The sequence below is a fragment of the Phallusia mammillata genome, chromosome 7 (genome assembly GCF_965637545.1).
Source record: "Phallusia mammillata chromosome 7, kaPhaMamm4.hap1.1, whole genome shotgun sequence".
NCBI classification, from domain to species: Eukaryota; Metazoa; Chordata; class Ascidiacea; order Phlebobranchia; family Ascidiidae; genus Phallusia; species Phallusia mammillata.
This window is the reverse complement of record NC_137258.1, coordinates 22,721,700-22,749,676: the sequence shown is the minus strand read 5'-3', so window position 1 is coordinate 22,749,676 and position 27,977 is coordinate 22,721,700. Positions and strand designations below refer to the sequence as shown.

Here is a 27,977-nt window from a genome sequence, read left to right as displayed (position 1 = left end):
GGAAAGGTACTACAGATCGGCCGAATGTTTCGTTTTGACACAAATCCTTTCAGGCACGTCTGGTACTAATAAGAAACTTAATGGACAATTATTTTTTAAGCTTTCGTACCAGTCAAGTGCACCGCATATGTGCTTTAATAAGACTGTTTGACCGAAAGAAAAAATGACACATACGGTTCTGCAAGTGGGCCTTAAATTATTTCTCAGCAGCTGGGAGTACATTTGTGATGAAGTTGGATAAAAGACAATTGTATACATGACATGACACAAACAAAAAAATGACAACAGCAATTTTGGACACTACGATGCGGATGAACTGCAGACATTTTGAGGTATATACAACAGTAATCTTGGACGATACAAGGTAGATGGGTAACACACAAAGAAAAACACAAAATAATAAGTTAATTGCGTTTGTATTTTTTTTTACTGCGTAATTCAAACGAACTCGGTTGGCATTAAAAAATAAGCATCACATTCGTCGTTGTCTGTTGCGGATGCGTGCAATGTTGTTGTGCATTCGTAAATTGCTTCTGAATGCAGAAAAACAAGTGTTGCTTACGTCAGGATGGGTTTGGTCTTTATATTTTGCGGGGTTTCATTTCGCAAATCATTTCGGATATCTGCGTTATTTTAGTTGCGGTGAAACACAAATTAGCCTGATCAAGATGTCTATGTCCGCTTTCACAGTTGATCCTGCCATAAAGAAGTTATTTTTGGAAATTAAAGAAAAATCTACCTGCAGAGGTTTCATCATGCATATGGACGGAGGCGTTGTGAAGATTCTTTCACGCATAGAAAACAGCATTAAAGACCCATTTAAGAAAATGGTGTCTCATTTGGCTGACAACAACTCAAGGTAAGATAATAATTTTAACATGACAACCTGCAGACAATGCGCACTGTTTCCATCTGTTAGGTTTCATCAGTGTTTGGCAAGACATTGGATCACGGCAGCCGTACATTTTGCAAACTTCCGATAATTGCATGGATACCTATTTAAAACTATTTCCGAAATTTTCTATGAAAATATATTGCTCCAAAAATGCCGACAGTTAGGGCTGTTAGGGTGTGGGTTTGGTATTATTATCAAAATTTAATAAAACCAACTCCAAAACTTGGTTCATAGTGTAAAATTTTCAAAAACTCATTTCCTAACCCTACCCCCTGTTTTGCTGCCAATTCATCTCCTGCGCCACCTAAAGAAATGTTACTAAATGTAAGACTGGCGTGAGTTATGGTGTTAGTAGTTCTACCATATAAGCTAGGTGCTTTAATAACACTTCAGTTTGTTGGGAGTAACAAACTGAAATACCAGGCCTCAACAAGTCTGTTCGATGCCACAACTGCATGAGCAATAATAACACAGAAACTGGTTCCAAGGTTTAATAATGAACTGAAATTTACGCGATTTAGTATTGCCTGGTGTTTACTTTTACAGTTTTGCTTCCTGGAAAAGTTTAGTTAAAAAATTAAAGCTTTGTTTGATTTGGGCCTGGCGTACTGTGATTAGTTTGAGTTAAAGTTTTTATCTCACACAGATTTGCAGTTTTGGATATGCGGGGCGAAATGGATAACGGTATTGCATACCATAAACTTATTTACATCTATTGGCTTGGATCGAAAGCTCCAATCAGGGACAGAATGGATTATGCGTCAACAAATGATTTTGTCAAAAGAGAACTTTCTGGTATTCCAAAGATGTGTGAAGGAAAGAATAGCTCTGAAAGACCATGGGTTCTTGATGCGGAAAAAAGTGAAACCATTACTAAATTTTATGGGCTTGCTGTGAAAAAAGCTGCAGACGGCTTGTACAGCTATGTCTAACCGAACAGTTACATGGTGTATTTACCGTATAATATTTATAGATTTGTGTATTTATGTATTCAGATTTTGATCTATTTAGTTCACAAGCAAAAAGTGTCTTTTATTGTGTCGGCTGGTTTTTATTTATTTGTTTTTGTTGATATTTAATTGCTGTAATAAATATATGTACTCAGGTTTCAAACTCGTATATATATGATTTGCTCCGTCATTATAGGCTATTATATGCTTTAAACGGCTAACATTAACTTGATATGTATTTAAACCTTAATGACTTAATTAAAAGTTTTTTTATCTGCTTCAAAGGTGTTTAGGGTAAATAGGCCGTTCTGCCTATTTGCTTGATTAAACTGAAATCAAACTTGCAATCTTAAATGGAGAGTCACCGTTGTTAAACCAAGGTTCTAAGGTCCATGGCAACCCTCAGAACCCTTGGCGCCTTTGCATTTTAAAACAAATGAAGTGTGAACTTGCAACACGTAAACTTTATTATTGGATCACAGACCACACAATAGCTTAACCTTCCTAACACGAAAATACTAAATATGTTTAAAGTGTCAATGTGTCTTTCAAGGGTTTTAAAATAGTTGGTAGTTATTTTAGGTTATTAATTAGTAGGTGTTCCAATAGGCATTTTAATTTGATTTTCGTATTAATCCAGCATAAACAACCTTTAGATACGAACTATTACGCGAAATGAAACATTCATGAAGCCCGTACCCACTACATAAACAGCATGACATCAACAACACTCGTTTTTTTTCCCCGCAAACCGACGAAATTTTAAACAGACATATCAAAAATACATTCATCCGCAACTGTTAACGACGTTTGTTATTCAACCTTAACACACCCTTTACCGTCATTTTTTTGCGCCATAAATCAATTGTTACTTCGCCAAATACATGATGAAACCTCTTCTCAATTTTATTCCGTCAACCAGCTGATATTTCGCGGGATCGACACCGGGACCAGTCATACCACAATGGTTAAGTCCGTTGTGTTTCAACGCAGCTAATACAACACAGACAAGCGAACCAAAATGCGACGTGAAATCCGACGTGTAGCCTATAAAGGAAATACGTTCATTCAACACAAACGTTTTTTACCTCACCCAAGGAAATGAGCGCATCGTGCACAAAACGACACTGGTTTTTCGTTGTACATTCATCAAGGTTTTCCATTTTTTGGGTTCTATTTTGGGGAATCTCCCTTCTTTGTGGCTTGATTAATTGTGAAATATCCAAAATGGTTTGCGAAATGAAAGTCTGCAAAATATAAAGGCCGCAACCATGCTAGCGCAACTCGACGCAAGTAATAGTCGGCGTTTTCTCAACCAAAAACACACAAAAATTGCAAGCATTCGCAACACACAACGATAAATGTGATCCGACTTCCTGCACGCGAATAGAGTTTCTTTGAACGTAGCTACAGCAGTAAAGGGGAAACGAAATTGAAATACTGATGTTTCCTTTGTCTGTCAAATATATCTAACTATTTTGTACTGTTTTTATCAAATTGTCTGCAACCTATCTATCTGTTTAGCATAATTATAAAAAAATTCATCATTTAAGGATGAATAACTGCTGTGGGACCAAATTGAGGACTTGCCCATCCAACTGAAACGACCAGGATAACTTAACACGAACCCGTAGTTGTGCACCCATCGTCAAAATAGGCTCATTTTTTGCTAAAATCGCCCCCATTTTACGGCAATGACAGAAATAGGTTCGTTTACCTTTTATGGCAAGGGTCGGCAACCTTTTTTGCACTGCGGGCCGGTTTTGAAACTAAAATTTTATCGCGGACCGGTCTTCAAAAGACTACAAATATGTAGCTATAAAAACGCTTAAATTAGTTTATCATGCCCGGGATACATGGGCAAAATGTTTTATAGCATTTAACCTGAAAAATTATACGGCCCGGTAACGAACTCCTCGCGGACCGGTACCGGGCCGCGGACCGGCGGTTGCTGACCACTGTTTTATGGTACGGCTTCTACGTTTCAACTAGCCATTGCGTTGTGGCATCGTTTACTAGTTCCATACTTTACCCGACTTCAGTTATGGGTGTTTGCAAACACCTTTCTTCCTGGTCTAATCCGTGCATTGCTGCGTTGGGCACTTGCTGTCAGCAGCTATTATGGGGCACTTTATTTTTCCACAAGTTGCAACAATAGATGGAACACAGCAGGAAACTTTTCTTTGATCCAATTTTCAACTTTACAACGAACTTGTTTGTGCATGTACTAATACTACACCTTTATTTTTGTACTGTGTCTCGTTTCAGTTTGTTGCATATTTTTCTTTTAAATATAAGACCAAAATTGACAATAAGGTCAAAAAAATCAAGCTGCAATATAATCTCTTAAAAAAAATAGAACAGCATTACATAAAAAATTGACACTTTGTTTTGCATGGTTAAAACATCATTACCAAGTTAGTTCAAATACATTACGTTTATACGTCAAAGACCTTTTTATGAAGCATCAGTATCAAGATAATAGCAATTTTCCCGTGCATTGTTGGCGGAAATCTGCTATCAACTTTTTGATGCTCAGTAACTTCGTTAGACAAGGTCATTGCCTTCAGGCATACTTGCTACTTAACACTCCACTTAACTTCAGTTATTGGGGCTTTGTAAATTCTTTGCAGATTCTTCTTCCAAGTCAAAATACGTGCAGCGCTTCCAAGGGCGAACTGTACTTGCCGTCAGCAGTTACTTTTACTGGAGGAAACTTTATTTTTTCACAAAGTACACATTCTGTATCTCTACTACATATACCGCTACCAATATAATATCTTTGTTATTGCTTGATCGCTACACAAGAAGATGAATGCAATGCAACAGAAAACTTTTCACCACTCCAATTTGCAACTTGACAATAATTCTTTGTGTAGCAAAAACCTAATAGTATATTTACCTTTATGCCATCCTTTGTCTTTGTGTTGTGTCTCCTTTTAATTCATTGCAAATGTCTTTTTAAAATGGGTCCAAAATTTGTCAATAGGTTGAAAATGTCAAGCTGTAAAGCCAGTTGACAAAATATCACCCTAAAAATAGTAGAACAACCAATTATAGTTCAAACATTATGTATAGCACACAATTCATGGACTATTTAATAAAACATACCTGTTTACAACAGAAATGTACATACAGCATCACGACAATTTCAATTTCGTTTTGTTACAAAAGTGAGTAGCATTGTATTGTTTCACTCCATAATTGTTTCCAAATGACTCTTTTTTATCATTGGAGCAAGTCAGCTGCATAAATCTAGTATACTAAGTTTTTATGAAAACACAACTTTTTATCCTAATCATTAAAAAAATGAGTTTACTATTGATAACTCCGAATGTTAAAACATCTACAATAAAATGTATGTACTACAAACAAGCTTTTGTATACCAAGGGGCAGCCAACAAACCTATTATAAGTTGTTTTGTTTTCATTTCTTTCGCCATAAACTGTCTACTGCACAAAACATCGATAAATAATAATAGCTAACGAAGAACCTGTAAACGAAAACAAACTTAAAAATGCTAAAATCCTTCAGTACGAGTTAAACAAATACCTCAAATCAATTTTTCGTCGTCCATTACAAACCTAAACTTCACAGCACAGCATTCCTGCTTGAAACAAACCTGCGCTTGTGACGTAACAATTAGTTTCGGCACTTTTTAATTTCTGCCTGTGGAGTTTGTTTGAAAGTTCACAACGTTTCCAGTAATTTCTATGTCTGACATTTAAAACTTACAGGCATTTCTTTTTATGTGTCCAAATTTTGGAGCTGTGTTGATTAGTAATTTAGTGTCGCAACTTTAATGAGCAAATTTATGAAATCATGCAGTCATTTATCATTAGAAATGCATCAAAGTTTCAGTTGGTCCAATAGTTTTCGATTAAACTGCTTTGACAGTGCTTAAGTTTACTGTATATATTCAAAATACAAAATAAATAATTTTTGGCTTAAATACCGGAACGAAATACTGAAATAAAAAATATTCAAAATACCGGAACGGAACGAAATACCGTTATTTTTTATTCTGGTATTTCGTTCTGGACATATGACATGAAACAATTGCTAAAAATTTCGCGGCGTTAAGCTATAATAAAAATTGAAGCTCCTACAATTTACATACGTTTAACCATCATTGAACAACGTTATGTGACGTAACAACTACCGACAATGGTTCTTGTGTGTTGCAACTTTCTTTCTTTTTTTTCGCTTATAATAGTTGTAAAGAACACAAAGAGATGTTGTTTTGTTAAGACCGAAATACCGAAAAATACCGTCAGGTTTTTCAAGGGGCCCAGACTTAACCAGTGCGCCTCAATGTGCCATGCTCAATTTTGCCGAGGTAGTTTGAATTCTAAGTTACTACTCGTTTGTTGGTTTGCATTTTTTCGTTTACAGTTTGTAAACAAGTTGGCGGTTTATGAAACGGTACATGCTTTACTTTGTACCGAGTACAATTACTTTGCAATTTTGTTTTAACAAACACTATTTCGTTATTTCTTTTCTGAAGAAGACCACATAGTTAAGTGACGCCATTATGTGACTCTGGCGCCTCTGTTTTTGTCTCGAAGTCACTTGTTTGTCTGATTCAAAACATAAAAAGTCGTCATAGATTAAAAATACACTAGAAAACAAACTGAGAATTCATTGAGTGAACAGTATTTGCCCCCTGACTGTCAACATTCGCGTGTTTAAAAGCCAGTTGTGTCATTCCTATATTCTCGTAACGCAGTTACATTATCGTGCGACTCAGTAACAACTAGAGATGTACCGAATATTCGGTTTGCCGAATTTATTCAGCCGAATCGGCCATTTTCGCAAAGATTCGGTTTCAGGCGAATAATTTGTTGCGATTTGACCGAAACCGAATCTTTTACAAACACACTTTCAAAGCGTTAACTGTGACTTTTCTGCTTAGTAAGGTACTGCGCAATCTTTCAAACTACACCGTAACGAAAATCGCGTAAAGTGATATATTTTTTAAGACATTATCGTTTTTCCCACAGCAGACAAAACATCAGCAATTCATTGGCAGGTTGGCAATTATGCTTGAGGCAATTTTAAACCCCACAAAACTGAAATGATAAAGAAACACAACCATTTTGCACTATTTGCCTGGTAGATAAACTTATGTTTTCATGTCAAACACGTAACGTACGACTGAGCGTGACGTCATAAATGATTCGGTTGATCCTGCCGAATCGAAATTTAGCCGATTCGATACATCACTAGTAACAATCAATAGTTGAACGCCCTGCTCTAAATATAGAAAGAGCTTGTCTGATTTGATGTTGTTAGAAGCGCGTTTTAATAAGTTATTATAAAAGTCATTAAAAGATAAGCTTTGTTTAACCCACCACGTGACTCAAACGTGTTTTTTTCAATCAACAGAGACATAGAAATCATAATTTGGATTTATACAGTTGGAAACGTTGTCGCCAATTGTTTCGTCTAACAAAGGTTTTTTTTTTGACCTAACAATGCTTTGCGTCCTTAATTTCTTCACACACGATGTAATGCATTTAAAACAAATGTTGCTCATACAGGTTTGCAAAGAATTTTAACTATACGGATACATTTTGCCACTAACAATCTGCGCCATGATATGTTAATGACTGACTAGTCGTGATATTGTCTTTCAACAAGGTTTGTGCACAACCCCGATAATGTAATGCTTTGTCTCAATCCGTTTCGCTTGCCCAGCCATCAGTAGCGGATCAGGTTCAGTAGTTGGAGGTTGCTGTTTCAATATGACTTTGTACATGTTATGTGATATTAGTCAAAGTTTGCTGTCCTGCTAAAGTTTAACTATAGTACACTACACTAACAACGCGTAAAATGTGTATGTGCGTGAGGTTAGAGCAGTGGTTCTCAACCTTTTTTCTTTCGTGGCCCACTTTCATTGCAAAAAAATTCTGTGGCCCAGTAAATTTTTAAGATAGAAAGAAATCAACTATAAAATAGGTTCAGAACAAAAAACAAAACAAAAACATTCCTTCTCAATTCCTCCCCAAGCCATTATTCTTGTAAAATTGAGTGTAGTGACACAAATGAAAGTAAATTCTTAAAAAAGCTTTCTATTTTATTGGTCTGTGGCCCAATCAAAATACTTCCATGGCCCACCAGTGGGCCATGGCCCACTGGTAGAGAACCACTGGGTTAGAGGAAGACGAATTTTGCTGTAAAATTTAGTTTCAGTGGCTCTAATACAAACAAATTGAGTTAGTGGCTATACAAAGGTTTCCAAAGCAAGGATCTTTCCATAGCATACTGTATTTAACTTGAATAATTATTCAAACAAACAACAACTGAACAGGGCAATAATTCATACACAGTTGAAGTTGATTTTCTGCTTCAAAACCAAGTACAGTTTAGGTCAAGAAACATTCTAGTACTGTATCAATGTTTAAAAGTGTTAGTCCCCTTTTAAGTCTACATAAATTGCAAAAAGTGCTAGCAAAAACATGTTTTCAATTTATCTTATCTACAACTGACAATTAGTTTTGTTTTCTGCATCTAGCCTCTGACAAAATGATTCGGATGCCTCGTTCAATCAGAAAGTTTGTCCTGAAAACTGTTCTGATCACTGTGTTGTGTATATTAATTTACTTATTGTTCTGCCACAATGGTACATCTTTTTTGCCAACAAAGAATGGCCAGGCGGTGACCCAAAGTATGAATATAAATAAGATGAAATTCACTGATAGCACTACAAATAAAACTTCTAAAGCTGAAGAGAAACCCAACAAGTACAAAGTAGTTTGGCAAAAATTAAGTTCGCAAGAAAGACAACTGCTAGGTGAGGCTGTAAAATATTGTTTTATTTTACTTATTTTTATTTTACTAAGACCTTTACGGTAATAAGTGTGAAATACTGTTTGTTGTATTCATTAAAAGTTTAAAACGCCTAATTTGAGCGAAAACTAAAAACAATTTACCGGTACTCGTAGTCTGTTACTTTACAGGTAGGTAGTGGAAACAAAACCAAAAAATCAAACAAGTATTCACTGTAATCAGCTTACACTCTGTGTTTTCATTATCAACGCAGAACCCGATACTTTTAAAAACGAATCCCGAATCTGGCCCGTAAAAATGTTGATAAAAATGCGGCACTAAAGTTGCCGAGCGTGAAGTCAGGCACGAATCAAGTATATTCAACTCGAGTCCGAATCCACCCGAAGACCAAAGACTCTGTAAAATTTGAAATACCAACAGACTCGCTAAATGAGACAGTCCGAGCAAATGCAGCAATACATAACTACATTCTAAAAACGTATTTGTAAAAGCGTCAAAAACTTCCGTTTAGCTTTTTTGTCAGTTCCCTGTATATTTACAGAAGCCAAGCCTGTACACGAACTGTCAAAAGGGGAACCGTATCTCGGTCGAAAACAGGCAATGCAGAAAAAATGTCGACAACTTTCGAATGCGAACAACGATATCGAGCTATCGAGGATGATTTACGACGATAAGCATAAGTTTGTGATGTGTGAGGTACCCAAGGTACAAAGCGAAGCTTACACATTCAACCAATCGCCCTTGCTTTTTTGTTTGTTTTTGTTTAAAACGTCAATAGCTAATGATAAAGTTTTTCAATGCGTTCTTCTTTTCGTTTGCAGTTGGTGAGTTTCAAGGATAAAGCTAATCTTTACGTTTTTCTACGACTCCAACCCCGCTCACCTATAAGTTTTGATTACTTATATTTACCCCAAAAATGTCAAATTTATCATTTGGTTGCTTGCCCCCTTTGGCAACAACTGACCAACATTAGGGTTTAAAAAATTCTTTGCTGAATTTATTCGATGTTAAAAGTTAACTTTATGATTTCTGTGCCACAATTTGCTGATACAGACGAATCCGGTTAATCGCATAATCCGTTTAATTGCATCACAATTAAAAATCCCAAACCGTCGCCCATCGTTTGTTGAGAAAATCGTCCGGTTAATCGCATACCGGTTTATCGCATAAACCGGATATTCGCATCGATTTTCAACGAAACATGCGGTTAACCGGATTGATAAACTCTGTGAGAAAGTCGAACAGACCACGTTTTTCGAATAAAAAACGACGATATGATAGTAAAATACTCCGAGGGTAATGTACGTAAAAAGACGCAGATGCATATTTGTATTCTACACAAATAACGCATCTAATTTCAACGTTGAAAATGACACGTCTCAACCATAAAATATTTTTGAAAAGTTATTAGGAGATTAAATCGGCGTTCAGTTTACCGCTGTGCGATAACTAGTAATCGTTATCTCAAAGCCGTGCACATTGGTCCTTTTTTGTTGGATTATCTAATCGCCAATAGTGATATAACAAGCGTTTAAATAAAGAGTTCAACGTGTTAAAATTACGAAACTGGTGTTCCAGCAAAGACGCTGACTGTAATTTCTTACTGAGTGCGAACTGCACCAAATTCGAAGTATTGAACTGTATTGAAATTTAAACAGTGTTAAATGTAAAACAAATGGTTAAAAAAGTTTTCTGTTATATTGTTGATGACCCGCCAAACACCGTAATGGTTGTAAAAAATGTAAGATCGCAAGTAATCACACTATGTTGTTTAGATTCACGTAGTTGGTAACGTGCCAATGATTGCCATATCACACGTTGATCACGTGACAGTCACGGTAATTTTGCAGCTGCAGTTTTGCTGAGTAAGCTAGAAAGTAGCGCCACATTCCGAGTCTAGGTTTGTTAAAATCAATTATTCGTTTTGTCAATTGGTTAACGGGTTATAAAAGTTTGACATGGTTTCAATCGTGTACCTTCGGGTTTGGGCTTGGTTACAAATATGCACCTAGCACTTTGCCGTTTAACGCGTTTGTTTGAAGTGGAAAACGAAATAGGTCAGAAACAACAGGCCATTTTACGTGCATATTAAGCGAGAGGCCTAGCACAATTATGAGGGAAACTACCCAAAACAAAACTAAAACGTCATAAACCGTCGTCATAGGGAAGTTCCAAATTTAAATGTTGGGCCCCTTGGCTACGATGCGATGTAACATATCTTTTCAAATAAACCTGACTGCAAGAGAAAGCACAAGTCAAGCGAACTGTGGCGTGTGCGCTAATTAAAGAGTGTGTGTGCGTTTCTACTGTTTCTTCAACACGCTTGGGCGATTGCACCATAGCCACGACAGTTAGGAAAGCATGACGTCATGTATTTTGACTTAAGAGTACTTTTTTTTATTTCTCGGCAACAAGAGAGAAAATACTGCTCCGTTGCCATAGTTGAGCGTCACTGCAACTTTGTTTTAGCTGGGAAAGTGAAAATGAGCACTTTTGTTAACGGCGTGTACTGTTTACATAGCAACCGGATTATCGCATAATCCGGTTAATCGCATCAAATGCCCTTGGCAAATCGATGATGTGATTAACCGGATTCGTCTGTATTTGGTTGGTGACTTTATCTCATGAATTAAAACTGGTTATTTCGCCAGGCTGCCTCTACCACATGGCGAAAATTTGTTTGGTTCCTGCTAGGAAAAGTCAAAACAAAAGAGGAACTTCGCCACGTTAATCAATCTATAACCATATTGAACCGGGGAAATTTGCCCACGCTGGCCAGGTACCAGTGGAAGTTATATTTCGGCTCACGTATTAATATCAGCGTTGCATTTGACATGTTTAACATTTTTTAAGCAAAGCGTTGAAACTGTGGTTGCATTTGGATCAAAGTGGTCCTTGTATGCATTAATGGAAACATTTACAACAAAACACGTTTAAAAACGACCAGTTTGATGATTTTATAACATTGGCAAGCAATGATCAACAAAACTTGCAAAGCTTCTACGTTTTTTCATGCATGGCCCTACTAGAATTATGTTTTAGATCATAACATATTGTTATAAAAAAATCACCCATCTTCTATTTTAAATTGTTTTTCAAATCATAGTACGCCAGGCCTACTAAAGGCTTGATTCAGTAAAACGTCTACAATTTACCCTGCGTACAATGATTTATGTATGAGTGTGCTGTGATCGCTGGTATGCTTGAACCAGTGGTGGGACTCAATTTTTGTCTGCCGATTCTATCACAAAAGTCATATTTTTCAGCCGGTTCTGTTACAAGAAGTACATTGTCAGTAACCAGTAATGCTAACCGGTTCGCTGATCTCATAAAATTTCGCGAGACGGTTCTATAGAACCGGTGCGAACCGGCTGAATCCCACCACTGGCTTGAACACATCTGGGTTGATACCAGTTATGAATTTGTGTTGATCTTAAATTATTATTTTCAAGTTTAAACATCTCAGAGGCGATGAAACGTCTTTCAACTTATACAACTTTCTTTGCGATGCGGCATCCCTTTGACCGCTTGGTGTCAGCACACGACAGCAAATTCACTTCCAGAGACCGAGGTGTGACGTACAAGATGAACTTCGGCAGAAGGATCGCTATTAATCAGGCTAAAAATCACATGCACGGGGTTCCAGTCAACAACAAATTGTAAGTAGTTGGTCTTAATCAGTGTGATTTTGCTCCCAAACCAGGTCAGACAAAAATAAGGTTTAAACTAATTGGTTCAAAAAGAACAATATGATTCAACATTTTATGAGAACATCATGCATTCAAGGGTATAAGGAAATAGATTTTTCTTTAATACCTGTTGACATATTAATAATGGGCATATCGTTCCGTAAAATGCCGCTATAATGTAAACATTGTTTATTATGCCACAGGTAGAAACGTTCAAAATGTTGTACACTTTGTTTTTTGTCAGCAAATTACTTGTGGGTGTTTGTTGTTTAACTTGTTGCGCTTACTCCACAGAACCTCTAGAGATTTTAACTTGGAAAATATTCCAGAATATCAAAAGTTGAATGATGTAGAAAAGACTGACGTTGCAGAATATGTAAAGATTATTCGAAGTGGGGAGATCCCCTTTCAGCAGTTCGCAAAGTAAGAAAAAGTCCGAGTACAAATCTAATTAAAAACCCAGGATATACTTCGTTGGCGAAAATAAAGTTGTTGTGTCGCAAAACGTTTGAAACATTAACGGATCATTTTTCACTTTTTTGGTGTCTTAATTGTGGGTGGTTTAAAATAAACTTGACATACGACACAAAAACAAAAGCAAAACAATATCCATTTGGCTCCATAATATTCTAGATGAAAAATACAATATTCTCGGTAACGCTTATTGTGATCTTAGATACGTTGTCTACCAACAACAAGCGACGAATATGGATGCACACTGGCGCCCTCAAATGTCGCTATGTAACCCCTGTGCTGTGAATTACGACTTTGTCATCAAGTTTGAAGACCTGAGCACTGACTCGAACAGACTTTTAGAATATTTGCAGAGGGGCGAGCCTGAAGAACGAAAGTTGAGTCTTAAATTGATTCCTTCACGTGTGACCAACAAGAAAACCACACAACAAATGAAAACTTTAGACTCTTCGACAAAACAGCAGTTGGAGAAAATTTATGGGGACGATTTTGCAATTTTGGGTTATAATTAAATGTTTAGTATAAATGCATGGAGACATTACATGATAAGTAAGCTTCAAACTGTGTCCAACTAATTTGTTGGGGCATGGTTTTTAGCCTGCTACTGCCCCCAAACTGAAGAGCTGCAATGTAGCCACACTAGCCTGTACAGCTAGTGCCTTGTCACCAGCTTCACGGATTAGACCTGGTCCTAATAGGTCGAAACCGTGTGCACTGTCTGCCAACAAGTGTTTGTTTTTACAACGAAACAACGGTTGTCAGCAAAAAAACACCAAAACTGTGATCATAGAAACCCAAATGCAAGATAGTTTTTTGTTACTTTATTTGTTGTTTTTTATTTTAGTTTGTCAACTGTGTTGCTTTAAGTTTGGTCGCCTTTAAAGTGATAATTATGGGTTTGTAATAATTAGGGCGATTATATTTAGACTCGTCAAAAAAAGTCAAAAAACTTTAAATTTTTTTAGAATAGGTCGAAAATTGTCAAGATTGTTTACAAAGTCAAATTTTTTTACAAAGTTAAAATTGTTTACAAACTGCATTGTCGTGGTGTTGTAGAGGTTGCACTGTCAGTAAACTTTTCATTTTACACCTTATAGCCTTCTACTAATTGTAAATCATAAACCATTAAGTGAAATAATTAGGTTGATATGGTGTGATGCTCAACACACCTCAAAACGTGTAAAACTTTGGTCGGTCCTAAATCATTTTACGGCAGATGTAGGTTAGATGCAGTTCTTGCTTTAGTTTTGCTTTAGATACTTCATGTATCTTTCGTTTAGACCAGCGGTTCCCAAACTGGGGTCCGCGGACCTTTTGGGGTCCGTGAAGCAATTTTGCGGGGTCCGCGAAAAGGTTGACGTACCTCTGGAGTCTTATTTGGCGTCAATTTGTGTCACTGAATAGGTTTAAATCAAAGTACAATTAGAGATCCACTGCCTCCATTACTATACAATAGATAACCTTTGTTGCATGACAACTGCAATTGTTTGCGCACTATCGTAATGTTTTCTGTCTTGTCTGTGATGTCACAAACCGTCTTTGGATCGTTGTTATGTATAATTTTGCATACCTAATAAGTTAAAATTCTGTAAATCAACTTTCGTATTGCTAAAATACACCTTCAGGCTTAAGGTCCGCGAGTCCTCGAATAATGGCAAAGTGACCGTTTTGAAAAAACGATGAAAAAGTTTGAAAACCACTAAGTTAGAAAGTTGTTACATTAAAAAGAATCGTGACTGCACTAGTGTACTAAAAGTGTGTGGTTTTGCATTTTTTCTATAGCATTCTTTGATTTTTATAGGGCCGCGAAATATCAAAATAATTGCAAAGGGTCCACCAGGCAAATTTTTTAGAAAAGTTTGGGAACCGCTGGTTTAGACAAATGTATTAAGCCATTTTTGTTGTGTCTTAGCTGCAGTTTTTTGGCAGTGATTTTTAATTAGCTCATTTCAATTTTTAGAATAGGCTAAGTCTGTGTTCAGATTTCTGTCCTTCTGTTAGACTTTTGCACATTCTTTCGCTTTAGTTAGATAAGCCTGCAGCCATACTTTAACTTTTTGTACAATGATGCGTAGTTTTACTACTAAGTTCTTCACACGTCAAAATTTTAAATTTTATTCCGTCAACCAGCTGATATTTCGTCATACCACCATGGTTAAGTACGTTGAGTTTCAACGCAGGCACGCGCACCAAACTGCGACATAAAACCCGCTGTCATTACCCCCCTTAATGATAGCTGTTTAAAGCATTTAATAGAATGACGGAGCAAATCATTTTATATGCGAGTTTGAAACCTGAGTATATATTTATTATGTTAACAATAGAAATTAAATATCAATAAAAGCGAATAAACAATAAACAGCCGAGACAATAAACAACACTTTTTGCTAGTGAATTAAATTGATCAAAATCTGAATACATATCGAGTAACGTGTAGGTTAAAATATTACATGGTAAAAACACCATGTAACTGTTCGATTACACATAGCTGTACAAGCCGTCTACAGCTTTTTTCACAGCAAGCCCAAAAAATTTAGTAATGGTTTCACTTTTTTCGGCATCAAGAACCCATGGTCTTTCAGAGCTTTTCTTTGCTTTACACATTCTTAAAACAGTAGTACGTGCGTGAAATAAAAACTTTACGTCAAATTTTGGTTTAAATTTTTGACCAAATTTTTCAAGAAACCAAAACTGCAGAAGTAACACCGGGAAAAACCAAATCCCGTAAATTTCAGTTCCACATCTAACTTTAGAAACAGTTTTCATGTTATTACAGTTGTGGCATTGAACAGACTTGGTAAGGCATGGCTTTTCTACATGTTACTCCCAACAATGGAGTGTATTTAAGGCAACTACATGCACTAGTGTATATGGTAGGGCTACTAACACCAGAACTCACGTCAGCCACACATTTTGCTAACTTTTTTGTGGCGTAGGAGTTGAACTAACAGCTTAATAGGGGGTGGAGTTGGTAAGTAAGTTTTTAAAAAAATTGCACTATGAACCAAGTTTCGGAGTTGGTTTTATTAAACTTTGATTATAATACCAAACCACACCCTGTAGTAGCTTTAACTGTCAGCATTTTTTTGAGAACTACATTTTTTTGAAAAATTTCGAAAATAGTTTTAAATAGGTATCCATACACTTTTCACTACTTATCGAAAGTTAGTAAAATGTACGGCTGCACTGATGAAACCTAATAGATGAAAACAGTGTGCATTATCTGCAGCTTGTCGTATTAAATTGTTATCTTACCTTGCGTTGTTGTCAGCAAAGTAGGACACGATTTCCTTAAATGGGTCTGTAATGCTGTTTTCTATGCGCGAAAGAATCTTCACAACACCTCCGTCCAAATGCATCATAAAACCTTTGCAGGTAGATGTTTCTTTAATTTCATCACATAGCTTCTTTATGGCTGGATCAACCGTGGACATCTTGATCAGGCTAATTTGTGTTTCTAGGTAACTAAAACAATGTAGATAGTCGAAATGATTAGCGAAATGAAACCCCGCAATATATAAAGGCCAAACTCATAGCTGACGTAAGCAACTTTCGTTTCTTTTAAGTCCGGTTCGCACCGGTTCTATAGAACCGTCTCACGAAATTTTATGAGATCAGCGAACCGGTTAGCATTACTGCTTACTGTCAATGGACATTTTGTAACAGAACCGGCTTAAGACATATGACTTTTGTGATAGAACTGGCTGACAAAAAAATGAATCCCACCACTGGCCATAAAGGTGTTGTTTTAGAACGTTAAACTAAACTCTACAAACGCACACAAACAAAATGCTGGAAAGTTAATGAATTAGTTTGATTATTATTATTGGGTACCTTTGAGAAAATGTTGGGGTTCAACTTTGCAATCGATGTATCACAAAAAAAAATTTGCAAAACTTTAACAATCCTGCCTGAAAATTGTTGAACAATTTTTGACAACTTGATGCAGATGGACAAGAGAAAATTTTAGGCATTTGATAACAATAACATTGGACAATTTTAGGCAGGTTGGCCAACAAACAATAATAGGAAGTAAGAATTCTGGGCAAATAATAACAGACCATAGATACTTTGATCAAATTAGTTATAGCTCCAACATAAAAGCCACACCCAAAATAGCACATCCTGAAGTAAGCAACTTTCTTTTTTCTGCGTAAACCAAAGCAATTTTAAAATAGACAACAAAATCGCAAGCATCCGCAACATACAACGCCAAATATAATTCGACTTCTTGCATGTAAACCGAGTTTCTTTGAACGCAGCTGAAAACAATAAAGAGAAGTTAATGTATCCTTCGTTTGTCTGTTACGCGTCTACCACATAATTCCCTATAGTGCTGTTATTATTTGCCAAATAGTTTTCTATTGTCCAAACGTTTTATAGTTATCAAACAGATAACCCTTGCAACACCCTTTGAAACATCAATTATGTTAAGAGATGTTTCGTTTTGACACAAATCTTTAAAAGCGGGTTTGGCACTAAGAAGAATCTTGTCATCTAGGCTGAAATCCAAATCAATTTATTCCACGATATCTGTTTATTGCAAAATACACAAAGCAAGCCAGTTCGTACGCGGATACAATTCAAGATTTGAACTCTGAATATACAATGCCATTTAAGCCTTTACAACAACAATCGGAAAATGTACACCATCCTCACAGCAGACGCACATTTAGCTCAATTCCGATGGGTGCCGCAATAAGCACAATACCATTTTAAAACCGTATATCTCCAAAAATGCTGACGGTTAGGGCTATAAGAAATGAGATAAGTTATAAGGTAAACTAACGTTGAAACTTCACTTCTGATGCAAATTTGTCAAAAAGTTACATTCCCCTTTAGCTGCTAAATTTATAATTCTGATTTTTGCACTACCTACCTTAGAGAAAAGTGGGTATGTCGTATATCACAAATATCATGTAACAGTTCGATCACACAAAACTGTGGTTATCGCCAATCTGTTTATTAGCATATCACAACAAAATCTAAAACACGAATTCTAAAAACTCACGCATTTACACGATTATTAGCAATTTCTATAATGGTCAAGGCTTCTGTATAAAGGTCAGATTATGCGAAACTGTAGCCGTTGCGTGCTTTTTGAACTGCACGGCCGCCTGCGGATGCCAAGATTGCATTTTTTACAACATCAAGGACCCATGGCCTTGTGGTGTCGTTTTTACCTTCTATCTCTACTATTCCCATTAACACTTTTTGGACAGCATCCTTAGTTGACGTGTACATCATGCGTTCCTTTACTGAGGCCTCCGGTCCCTGTCAATAGACAAGAATCGGTTTTGTGTAGACCGTTCCGTCGGTTTTCTTGTCGTTTATGTCAAAAACTGCAAACCTGCAGCAGTTTAAAATTCTAATTACATACCTAGAGTTACATTAAATTTAACTGGAACCAAAGTAAACTTACACACAATTTACATTTTCAAGCCCAAAAAACAAAACTAAATTTACACCATAGGTAAGTAAGAGGTCTCTTAACGTGTAACAAGCTTACATTGTAACGTTTTTTTGTTTGCTCATCAAAATCAATCTTACCTTATGTTGTTGTCCTCTGAGACACCATTTCGCCAAACGGGTCTTTACTGCTGCTTTCAATTTTTGACTGAATTTTCACCATTTTATTGTCGATGTCAATTTACATGGTAAAACCCCTGTAGTTGCTGGATTGACGTTTAATTTCACCATGTAAATTAAGTATTGCGTCATCTACAAGAAATTCAGACTTAGCCATCTTGATTCAGTTCAAATGCAACTCCACTCCAGTCCTGATGATAAGCACAAAATTAGACTCCGACTTCTGATAACTCCGGTGTCATAAACAACTATTGTTCCTACTTTGTAAATTAATAATACCAATAAGACCTGAAAATAAATGAACATTTAAACTGAACAGAAAGAAGGAATAACACTCGTTGCAAAATGCTAAGTGCAAAGGTAATTGAAGAAAAACAATGACTATGGTAATATCCAAGCAAAACAAAACAGTTGTAACAAAAAAGACTTTCGTTGAAGTTATTGATACCAATAAGACCTGAAAATGAAATAAACATTGAAATTAAAAGGAACTACACAGAAAGAAGGAATAACACTGTTTGTAAAAGGTAGAACAAACACTTCAGTATTAAAAAAAATATAACATTTTTGACGGAAAAACCTGGCTCACATGAACAGAGTTTAAATTGAAAGTAAACATTGGCAGTGGCAATGAGAGGACAGTACATTCACTGCTTTGTAAGACATTTATAGAAAAGCTTACCAAAAGACTGAAATATTTTGCTTTTTTAAATTAAAATATTTCAAATTTAGTTTATCACAAAATGAAGAAAAAGACTCTAGACCGTAGTTGCATGTCACCAGTTTTATTGTCCTTTTTTCTTGATGGAACGAAATGTCTTACCTCGCATTATCGTCAGTAAAGTAAGACACCATTTTCTTAAAAGGATCCTTACTGCTATTCCCAATGCACGCAGCGACCTTGATCATGTCACCATCCAAATGCATGAGGAAACCTTTCATATTACCGTGACCGTAAGCGCAAACTTTGTCGTTTGTTTTAAGAACCGACTGATTAATAAGGATACTGAAAGTTTCTGAATCAATTGTTTTGTTTCCAAAAAGATAATACAATAAAATAATCACTATAACACGGTGATAAAATGCTGGAAACAATTACACATACAAGTATTAATACAGTTTTCGAAATACGACATTTATTTATCCAGTTCCATTTCTGTTTTTTGGCCAGTTAAGTCAACCTGTTCCACATTCTGGCTATGCTATTACTAGCCTCGAGTCAATTCTACTACTCAGCTACAGTAACTGTATGTATCAGCTACAGTTCATCTTCTCGAACAATGCAAAGCCTTTCATGGTTCGTTGTGACTCACACTTCATTGAACGTGTATTGAGGAATTGTCAAATATGAACTCGTCGCGTTGTGAGAACTTTATCCGCTTGCTACCCTCCCGATAGTTCCCTAGCAACCACGTGTTACCAACGTTTACAGGACCAATATGGTACATTAATTGCGTCTTTGATTTGCGTACATTGAATAGTTTAAATTATCCAGTCACTCCAGTTGTGTGACAATTTTCTTCTTTCTTGCCTGTTGTATTTATTTCTGTACACGAGTGGCTGACTAGATCAGTGTTTCCCAACCTATGGGTCGCGACCCAAAGTTGGGTCGCCTGAACATTCTGTTGGGTCGCTTGTTTTAGTGCGAATAAGAGCATCTGCTTGATTTCGCCTTGTAGCGTTATTTTTATATATTTCACAAGGCTTTAAATTGTTGCCCAACACTAATTTCATCACAACTTGTTGTGATGATGGTTAAAACTGTTTGTGACGTCATAAAGTGATGTGTTAGCTCACAGTTAAGCGTTGTCTGGCTAATAATTCTTCGATTCAGCTCTGAGTCCTGGTTAAATGGAAATGTTTGGTCGAAAACAACAACACTATTTGTTCGTTATAAGGTTATTGATTTGCTAAACTTGCGTAGTAATTTTTAAAAAGCTTTCCGAATTTACAGACAAAAATTCAACTAAAATAGCATGTCCATGGGTCGCGAGAAACCACTAAACAAAATTTTGGTAAGTATTTGGGTCGCGTCAAAAAAAGGTTGGGAACCACTGGACTAGATGACCGATGTAGTCCCTTCGCCATCCGCTAGTTGCTTGCCTATTGTAGTTCGTTTGCGTGCAATAACCGTATACGCATCTGCAAATAAATGTGATATATAACTTATATATAGAACTAGGAACTGCTGTTTTGAATTCGTTTATTTCAGGTTGAAGCTGAAGTCAATCAATGTTTATCGGTGTCTGCTAACAATTATTGGACTTTTTGGGCAGAGTCTGAGTTTAAAACAAAATTGGTCTTAATTTGGAACTGACTAATACTAGGTCTTATTTGTCCCGCAACTATGTCATCACTCCAATCTATTCCAATCACGCTTATAACTCTGGATCTAAGAAAGAGAGCATGGTCGTTACTACAACGCCGAATTAAAGGAAGGTATAACTTTATGGATTGATTGTTGCATTTTTTTGTGCGAACTGAATCAATAAAAATGGACTGTTTGATTGGATCTGGTTTAAGTTGTAATATTTCGGTTGTCATAAGTAAGTAAAAAATGTATTTTTAAGTTTTATCATGCACCCGTTTGTTTACTGTCTTATATCATAAATAAGGTTAAAATTAGGAAAATTTGGTGTTAATAGCGCGGGTTTGGTAGATCATTGAAAACAACCGGCGCTTTTAAATTGTATCTTTGTCGGTAAAATTTCACATCATTTAATGCAACAAATTCTGTTTATTAGCATTTGGCAATAAACCTCAGAACACAAATTCTAAAAACTAAATACAAATTAGTTAAACTCATGCATTTACACGATTATTAGTAATTTCTTTAATGGTTAAAGCTTCTGTGATGGTCAGATTACGCGAAACTGTATTCGCCGTTGTGGTCTTTTTTTACTGCACGACCATCTGCAGATGCCAAGGTTGCATCTTTTACAACATCAAGAACCCATGGCCTTGTGGTGTCGTTTTTACCTTCCATCTCTAATACCACTTTCATTGACTCATTTTTAGCATTTAACTTGATCCTTAGTTGACATAGACATCAAGCGATCCTTTACTGAAGCGTCCGGCCCATTCCAATAAATAAAAACCATCTTCAAGTAGTCCCTTCCGTCGCTGGTCTTGGCGTTTATGTCAAAAACCGCCAACCTGTAGATGTTTTAAATTGCAATTACATACATTTTACATTTTCAAGCCGAACCATTTAAACAAAATTTACACTATTGGTAAGTAAAAGGTCTCGTGTAATAAGCTTACATTGTTTGTTTAACAAAATCAATCTTACCTTGCGTTGTTGTCCTCAAATTGAGACACCATTTCACCAAATGGGTCTTTACTGCTCTTTGCAATTTTTGACAGAATTTTCATCGTGTGATCTTCGATGTGCATGGTAAAACCTCTGCAGGTGCTTCTGGAATTATTTTAATTTCATAATATAACTGAGGTATTGCCGGATCTACAGCATATCCAGACGAAGCCATGTTGATTCAGTTCGAATGCAACTCCAACTCCAGTCCTGCTCCTGATAATAGGCACAAAATTAGACTCTGGCCTCTGATAATAATCTGGTGTCACAAACAACTCTTGTTCATACTTTTTAAGTTAATAATACCAATAAGACTTGAAAATAAATGAACATTTAAACTGAACAGAAAGAAGGAATAACATTCGTTGCAAAATGCTTATTGCAAAGGTAATTGAAGGTAAAAATGACTGTGGTATCCAAATAAAAAAAAACATTTGCAACAAAAACATTTTTTTTTCTTTTTGAGTTATTGATACCAACTAGACCTGAAAATTAAATAAACATTGAAACTAAACAGAAAGAAGAAATAACACTCTTTGCAAAGAGTAGAAAAACGACTTTAGTACTAAGAAAAAGATAACATTCCTGAGAAAAAAACTGACATGAATACAGCGTAAATTGTAAGTAAACATTGGCAGTGGCAATGACAGGACAGTGCATTCACAGCTTTGTAAGACATTTGTAGAAAATCTCACCAAGAAACTAAAATTTTGACTTTTTTGAATCAAAATATTTCAATTTAAATTCAGCACAAAATGAAGAAAAATACTGTAATGTCACCAGTTTTGTTGTGCTCCTTTTTTCTTGATGCAACGTGAGATGTGAGACACCATTTCTGTTGTTTGGCCAGTTAAGTCAGCCTATTCTGTAGTCTGGCTATGCTATTACTAGCCTTGAGTCATTTCTACTTACCAGCTACAGTCAAAGCCAAGCCCTAAAGTTGTGTGTGGCCCTTTTTTACATCGAATTTTTCTTCTATTCGAACAATGCAAAGCCTTTTAGAGTCCGTTTTGAATCACACTCCATTGAACTTGTATAGAGGGATGGTTTTAACGCCACTCCTCAATATCAAATACTAACTCGTCGCGTTGGGAGAATCATATGCGCTTGCTACCCTCCCGACAGTTCCCTAGCAACCACGTGTTACCAACATTTACAGGACCAATAGGGTACATCAATTGCGTTTTTAATTTGCGCACATCGACTAGTTTAAATCATCCAATCACTCCAGTTGTGGGACAATTTTCTTCTGTCTTCCATGTTTATATTTATTTCTGTACACGGGTGCCTGACTAAATGACCGATATGGTCCCTTCGCCATCCGCCAGTTGCTTGCCCATTGTATTTCGTTTGCATGCAATAACCGTATACGCAACTGCAAATAAATATGATATATATATAGAACTAGAAATGTCTGCAAAGTTTCTCCATTCCCCTTTCTTCAATAGCTGAAAAAGGACGCATGTCTAGGGTGATAAATTGCGTGGAAGCCGAATGTTTCGTTTTGGTACAAATATTTTGAGGGGGATTTGGTACTAACAAGAATCTTGTTAATTCAGGCTGAAATCCAAATCAATTTATTCAACGATATCTGTTTAATAGCAAAATACACAAAGCAAACCACTATATGAATACATACAATTCAAAATTTGAACTCTGAATAAACAGTGTCATTTCAAGGCTATATAACAATAGTTCTGTTACAAATATCGCAAAATTTACTAACACTATACCCAAAATCCACAGAAAACACGTTGCCGCACGAGGTAAGCACATTTTTTCAGTCACTGCAGCCATAGCCAGGTGATTTGTCACCGTCATGGGCTGTTGATTTCAAATTGGCGCGTGGTTAATCCATAGAAAACCTAATACTAGATGTGATTGTTCGCTCAAGCGTGAAATCGATCATAACTCTTTTGTTTGGCAAAAATATCGATGTTTTTGAAACATTAGGGTATTTTACAACTTTATTTTTGCAAAAAATGGAAATAAGGAATTGCGACACGTTTTTTCTCTGATGAACCGCTGCAGAACCTCTAACCAAAACATTTGCACAAAAAATAGGCGCAAAGTTTGCAAAAATACATGTAGAGTCCTTGGAATGCAACAAGCCGTTGCACCTCAATTTTTGATCAAAATATATAGTTTTAATTCATGAAAAAAGGGCAATGCTGTAGCAGGTGGTACTACACGTGAAACAGGTTAAGTTGTGCGGAATGTAGATGGCTGGATGTTAAAAATTTTACACATTTTTTCCAGAAACTAACTTTCTGAATGGATTTTGTCAATGTGTATATTAAGTCAATAAATCAAGAACGGTTTCAAACCTAATTATTGGTTTGTGCCAAGTTGTCTGCCGTGAATTGGTGTCATACCTCTCTGCCAAAATGTTACTTAGGAACCATTTCTACTTTTTACCTTAGGGCTACCATACGTCTTTTTTTTTTGGAGGACATGTCCTCCTTTTTAACAAAATCCAAGTTGTCCTCCGAAGACAAGATAAAGTGCCCAAATTTCCTACTTTTAAAAGAATTTCTGATTTATCAAATACATACATACCGTCTAATTTCTGAAGCTTTTATTTTGGGGGGCCTCTAAAAGATTTTTTTTTATGTTCTTTTCAACAATGTGTCCTCTTTTTGGAGAATGGAAATATGGTAGGTCTATTTTGCCCAAACAAAAGATTACTGACGAGTCAATACAAATTAACGTTGATCCATTTTATTGAAACTTAGTGACTGCCTTTATGAAGCTGTGTTAAAACAAAAAAGTAATGTTGTGTCCAAATATAGATACATAGTACGCCAAGCGTTATACCCAATCAGCCGGTTTCCCAAGCATTCCCATATTGCAAGGCACAGGCTAGAAAAATTGAAATTCCAGTTTGCTTTAGGAATGCATATAGATGGCAATTTTACCGCGTATTGTTAGCAAACACCTGCTGTCAACTTTATGTGGTTCAGTAACTTTGTTTGGAAGAAGGCAATTGCCTTGAGTCAAAGTTGTTGCTCATACACACCACTTAACTTCAGTTATTAGGGGTTTGCAAATTCTTCTTCCAAGTCAAAATCCGTGTGTCTCTTTGATGGGCACAACTGCAGCTATTTTAACTAGAAACGCCTTTTTCTCACAAGTTACACGTGCTGTGTCTTAACCCAATCTAACACCTTTACTGATACATACCTTGGATTTTGTATCGGTTTTCGCTCATTGCAGATGTTAATTGTTTGAAATAAGAAACCAAAATTCAAAAATCAGGTAAAAATAATAGCTGTACAGCCAGGTGGTAAAATAATACCTTAAAAATATCAAAACAACATTACCTGTGCATAAAATTTGCCTCCTGTTTTGCATGGTTGAAACTTTTACATTGCCAAGTTGGTTTAAAAACGTCACGTCTATGACAAGCAATTTTGGAGACTTTTATAAATAACATACCTGTTTGCAGGAATGCACATAGATGCCAATTTTTTCTCACATTGCTGGCGGAAACCTGATAGGGCCTGAAGGCATCGTTGCTACTTTACCACTCCACTTAACGTCAGTTATTGGGGGTTTGCAAAGCTTTGCAAATTCTTCTTCCAAGTCAAAATCATTGGTCAGAAATGTACTTACTGTCAGTGTCAGCAGTTATTATAACTGAAGGCACTTTATTATTTATTTATAAGACGCATATACTGTATATTACTACATATACCGTTGTCAATACAATACCTTTGTTATTGTTTCATCTGAACGCAAGAACAAGAAATACAAAGTAGCAGAAAACTTTTCACCACTCCAATTTCCAAATTGACCATAATCATTTGTGTAGCAAATCCCACTACATTTACCTTTACCAAAATCTGTGTTCTCGTGTTGGTCTCATTTTAGTTTATTGCATCTAAGTGTTGGACCAAAATGTGTCAATAGATTGAAAAATGTCAAGCTGTAATGCCACCTGTCAAAATAGCACCCTAAAATAGTAGAAGAATCGAGTTTAGGTAAAAACATTTTTTTCGACTATTTTATAGACCGTACCTGTTTGCACCAGGAATGTACATAGGCCACAAAAGCAACACAATTCCATTTTTCCTGAGTATTGTTAGAAAGTGTGTAATTGTATTGTTCATTTTTTTGACTCCATAATTGTTTTCAAATATTTTTTTATTTACATTGTGCCGTAAATTGGGTGCTATATGTCACTGCTGACAAAAAACGGTTTTGCCCTAATCATTAAATAATTTAGCTTACAAACGATATCCATTCCGAATGTTAAAACATGATAACATATACAATATAAAATGTATGTACTACATACAAGCTTTTGTATACAACGGGACAAGCAACTAACATACTATAAAATAATCTTACTCCCTTTTTTGCCCTTAACTGTCTACTGCACAAAACAAATCACAGCTACAAAAAGGACCTGTGGGCCATTACAAACCTAAACTAACTGAGTAACTGCACAGCATTACCAGTTTGCAACAAAGAAGCGCTTGTGACGTAACAATTAGCTTCAGCACTTTTCGAACTTTGCCTGTGGAGTTAGTTTGTACGTTCACAACGATTAATTATTATTTTTGTAAAATTGTGCTCATGAGCTTTTCCAGAGTCAGTAATCACTGGTAATATATCAAATTTTTAGGTGGTCTACATGCTTTCCGATTAAACCGCTATAGACAATACATTGGTTTATTGTATGAAATGAATGACTTCAGTTTCTATAGGCATAAATGCAAGACTGCGTATTTAAAAATCAAATTTAGTGTGAAATGTTTAGAGAGACCGCCAAAGTTTGAAGATAAGAAAGAGAGCATTTGTCCTTACTACAACGCCGAATTAGAGAGAGGTAACATAAGGATTGTGACATTTTTTTGTGCGAACCGAAACAAGAAAAAGTGCTGTATGACTGGATCGGGTTTGACGGGTAAAATTTCTGTTGTAAATAGTAAAAAACGGAAGTTTTTATCATGTACCCGTTTGTTTACTTTTACCTTGTATCATAGATAAAGGTTAAAATTAGGTTGAAACTTTTTTGGGGTTAATAGCGCGGGTTTGGTAGATCACTGAAAACGACCAACGCTTTTAAATTATATCTTTGTCAGTAAAATTTCACATCATTCAATGCAACAAAATCTGTTTATTAGCATTTGAAAATAAAACCCAAAAACAATTCCAAAAACCGAATACATATTAGTCAAAGTTTTGCCTATACATGATTATTGATAATTTCTATAATGGTTAGATTACGCGTAACTGTATTCGCCGTTGCCTGCTTTTTTAACTGCACGACCGTCTGCGGAAGCCAAGGTAACATTTCTCAAAACATCAAGGACCCATGGCCTTGAAGTGTCCTTTTTGCCTGCAGTCTCAAATCCTATTGCCTTAAACTCGTTTTTAACACCATCCTTAGTTGCCGCAAACGTCATGCGTTCCTTTACTGGGGCGTTCGGTCCCTGCCAATAGACAAAAACCATTTTCGTGTAGTCCCTTCCGTCGGTGTTCTTGCCCTTTATGTCAAAAACCGCATACCTGCAGAAATTTCAATTGTAATTACGTACTTAGAGTTAGATTAAACTTAACTAGACCCAGTGTGCAAAGTTAACTTACACACTTTTTACATCTTCAAGGTTTAAACTGAATTTACAAAATTGGTAAGTAAGAGGTCTTTGGACCTTTACCAAGCTTACATTGTAACTTCTTTTGTTTGTTCAACGAACTCAATCTTACCTTGTGTTGTTGTCCTCAAACTGAGACACCATTTCGCCAAACGGGTCTTTACTGCTACTTTCAATTTTTGACAGAATTTTAACCATTTTGTTGTCGATGTGCATGGTAAAACCTCTGCAGGTGCTCGTACCAACTTTAATATTATTATATAAATCAGTTACTGCCGGATCTACAGGATATCCAGTCATAGCCATGTTGATTCAATTCGAACGTAGCAGCGAATGCCACAGTAGAAAAGACTGAAACGCAAAATGAAAACCGACTCAAACCCGTAGCCGTATTTATAAACTGCGTCCCGGAAAACGCTCCTTTTTCACAAAAACGGCCTTTTTCTGTTGCGGGAAATTATACGCAACGCAAAACATAAGGCAGGCAAGAAACTGGACTCTATGCGCCATAACAACAGTCTTTTGTTGCATAAACATCCGCAAAACTTTACATAATTCATAAAGTGCTAAGTTGTAATAATTTATTAATCATCAATTTATGTACCATCGGTCGTTATCATAATAAAGGCCGGTTTGCAAAGCAGCGGACGCTTGAACAAGACTTCCGAATT

General features: G+C 36.2%; 3 protein-coding genes and 1 long non-coding RNA gene across 4 annotated transcripts; 2 read left to right on the top strand and 2 right to left on the bottom strand.

The window, feature by feature from the left end:
* Positions 1–576: 576 nt before the first annotated feature.
* Positions 577–1,920, top strand: LOC145239736 (uncharacterized). Its single transcript, XM_080103130.1, has 2 exons — positions 577–859; positions 1,542–1,920. Exons 1-2 carry the CDS (start codon positions 669–671, stop codon positions 1,825–1,827), a joined length of 477 nt encoding a protein of 158 aa, XP_079959256.1. The 5' UTR covers positions 577–668; the 3' UTR covers positions 1,828–1,920.
* A 2,883-nt stretch (positions 1,921–4,803) lies between these two features.
* Positions 4,804–5,086, bottom strand: LOC145239393 (uncharacterized). Its single transcript, XR_013862298.1, has 2 exons — positions 4,957–5,086; positions 4,804–4,877 (listed from the first exon to the last, which is right to left on the bottom strand). It is a non-coding gene; the product is annotated as an uncharacterized LOC145239393 (long non-coding RNA).
* Positions 5,087–8,533: 3,447 nt separating this feature from the next.
* LOC145239092 (carbohydrate sulfotransferase 11-like) lies at positions 8,534–14,350 on the top strand. The gene is made up of 6 exons (XM_080102374.1): positions 8,534–8,642; positions 9,180–9,343; positions 11,290–11,417; positions 12,091–12,297; positions 12,622–12,750; positions 13,004–14,350. The coding sequence occupies exons 1-6, from the start codon at positions 8,534–8,536 to the stop codon at positions 13,311–13,313; spliced, it is 1,047 nt and encodes a 348-aa protein (XP_079958500.1). The 3' UTR covers positions 13,314–14,350.
* Positions 14,351–26,808: 12,458 nt separating this feature from the next.
* Positions 26,809–27,653, bottom strand: LOC145239355 (uncharacterized). Its single transcript, XM_080102661.1, has 2 exons — positions 27,419–27,653; positions 26,809–27,220 (listed from the first exon to the last, which is right to left on the bottom strand). The coding sequence occupies exons 1-2, from the start codon at positions 27,610–27,612 to the stop codon at positions 26,935–26,937; spliced, it is 480 nt and encodes a 159-aa protein (XP_079958787.1). The 5' UTR covers positions 27,613–27,653; the 3' UTR covers positions 26,809–26,934.
* Between the last annotated feature and the right edge of the window lie 324 nt (positions 27,654–27,977).

What these genes read in the sequence shown, in the direction of transcription:
- LOC145239355 (XM_080102661.1), bottom strand. Translation starts at nt 27,612, where the DNA reads ATGGCTATGACTGGATATCCTGTAGATCCGGCAGTAACTGATTTATAT. An exon ending in TTTGAGGACAACAACACAAG is followed by an intron (nt 27,221 to 27,418) that starts GTAAGATTGAGT and finishes AAATTTCTGCAG; the next exon opens with GTATGCGGTTTTTGACATAA.
- LOC145239736 (XM_080103130.1), top strand. Translation starts at nt 669, where the DNA reads ATGTCTATGTCCGCTTTCACAGTTGATCCTGCCATAAAGAAGTTATTT. An exon ending in TTGGCTGACAACAACTCAAG is followed by an intron (nt 860 to 1,541) that starts GTAAGATAATAA and finishes TATCTCACACAG; the next exon opens with ATTTGCAGTTTTGGATATGC.
- LOC145239092 (XM_080102374.1), top strand. Translation starts at nt 8,534, where the DNA reads ATGAAATTCACTGATAGCACTACAAATAAAACTTCTAAAGCTGAAGAG. An exon ending in TGATGTGTGAGGTACCCAAG is followed by an intron (nt 9,344 to 11,289) that starts GTACAAAGCGAA and finishes TTATTTCGCCAG; the next exon opens with GCTGCCTCTACCACATGGCG. An exon ending in CCCTTTCAGCAGTTCGCAAA is followed by an intron (nt 12,751 to 13,003) that starts GTAAGAAAAAGT and finishes TTGTGATCTTAG; the next exon opens with ATACGTTGTCTACCAACAAC.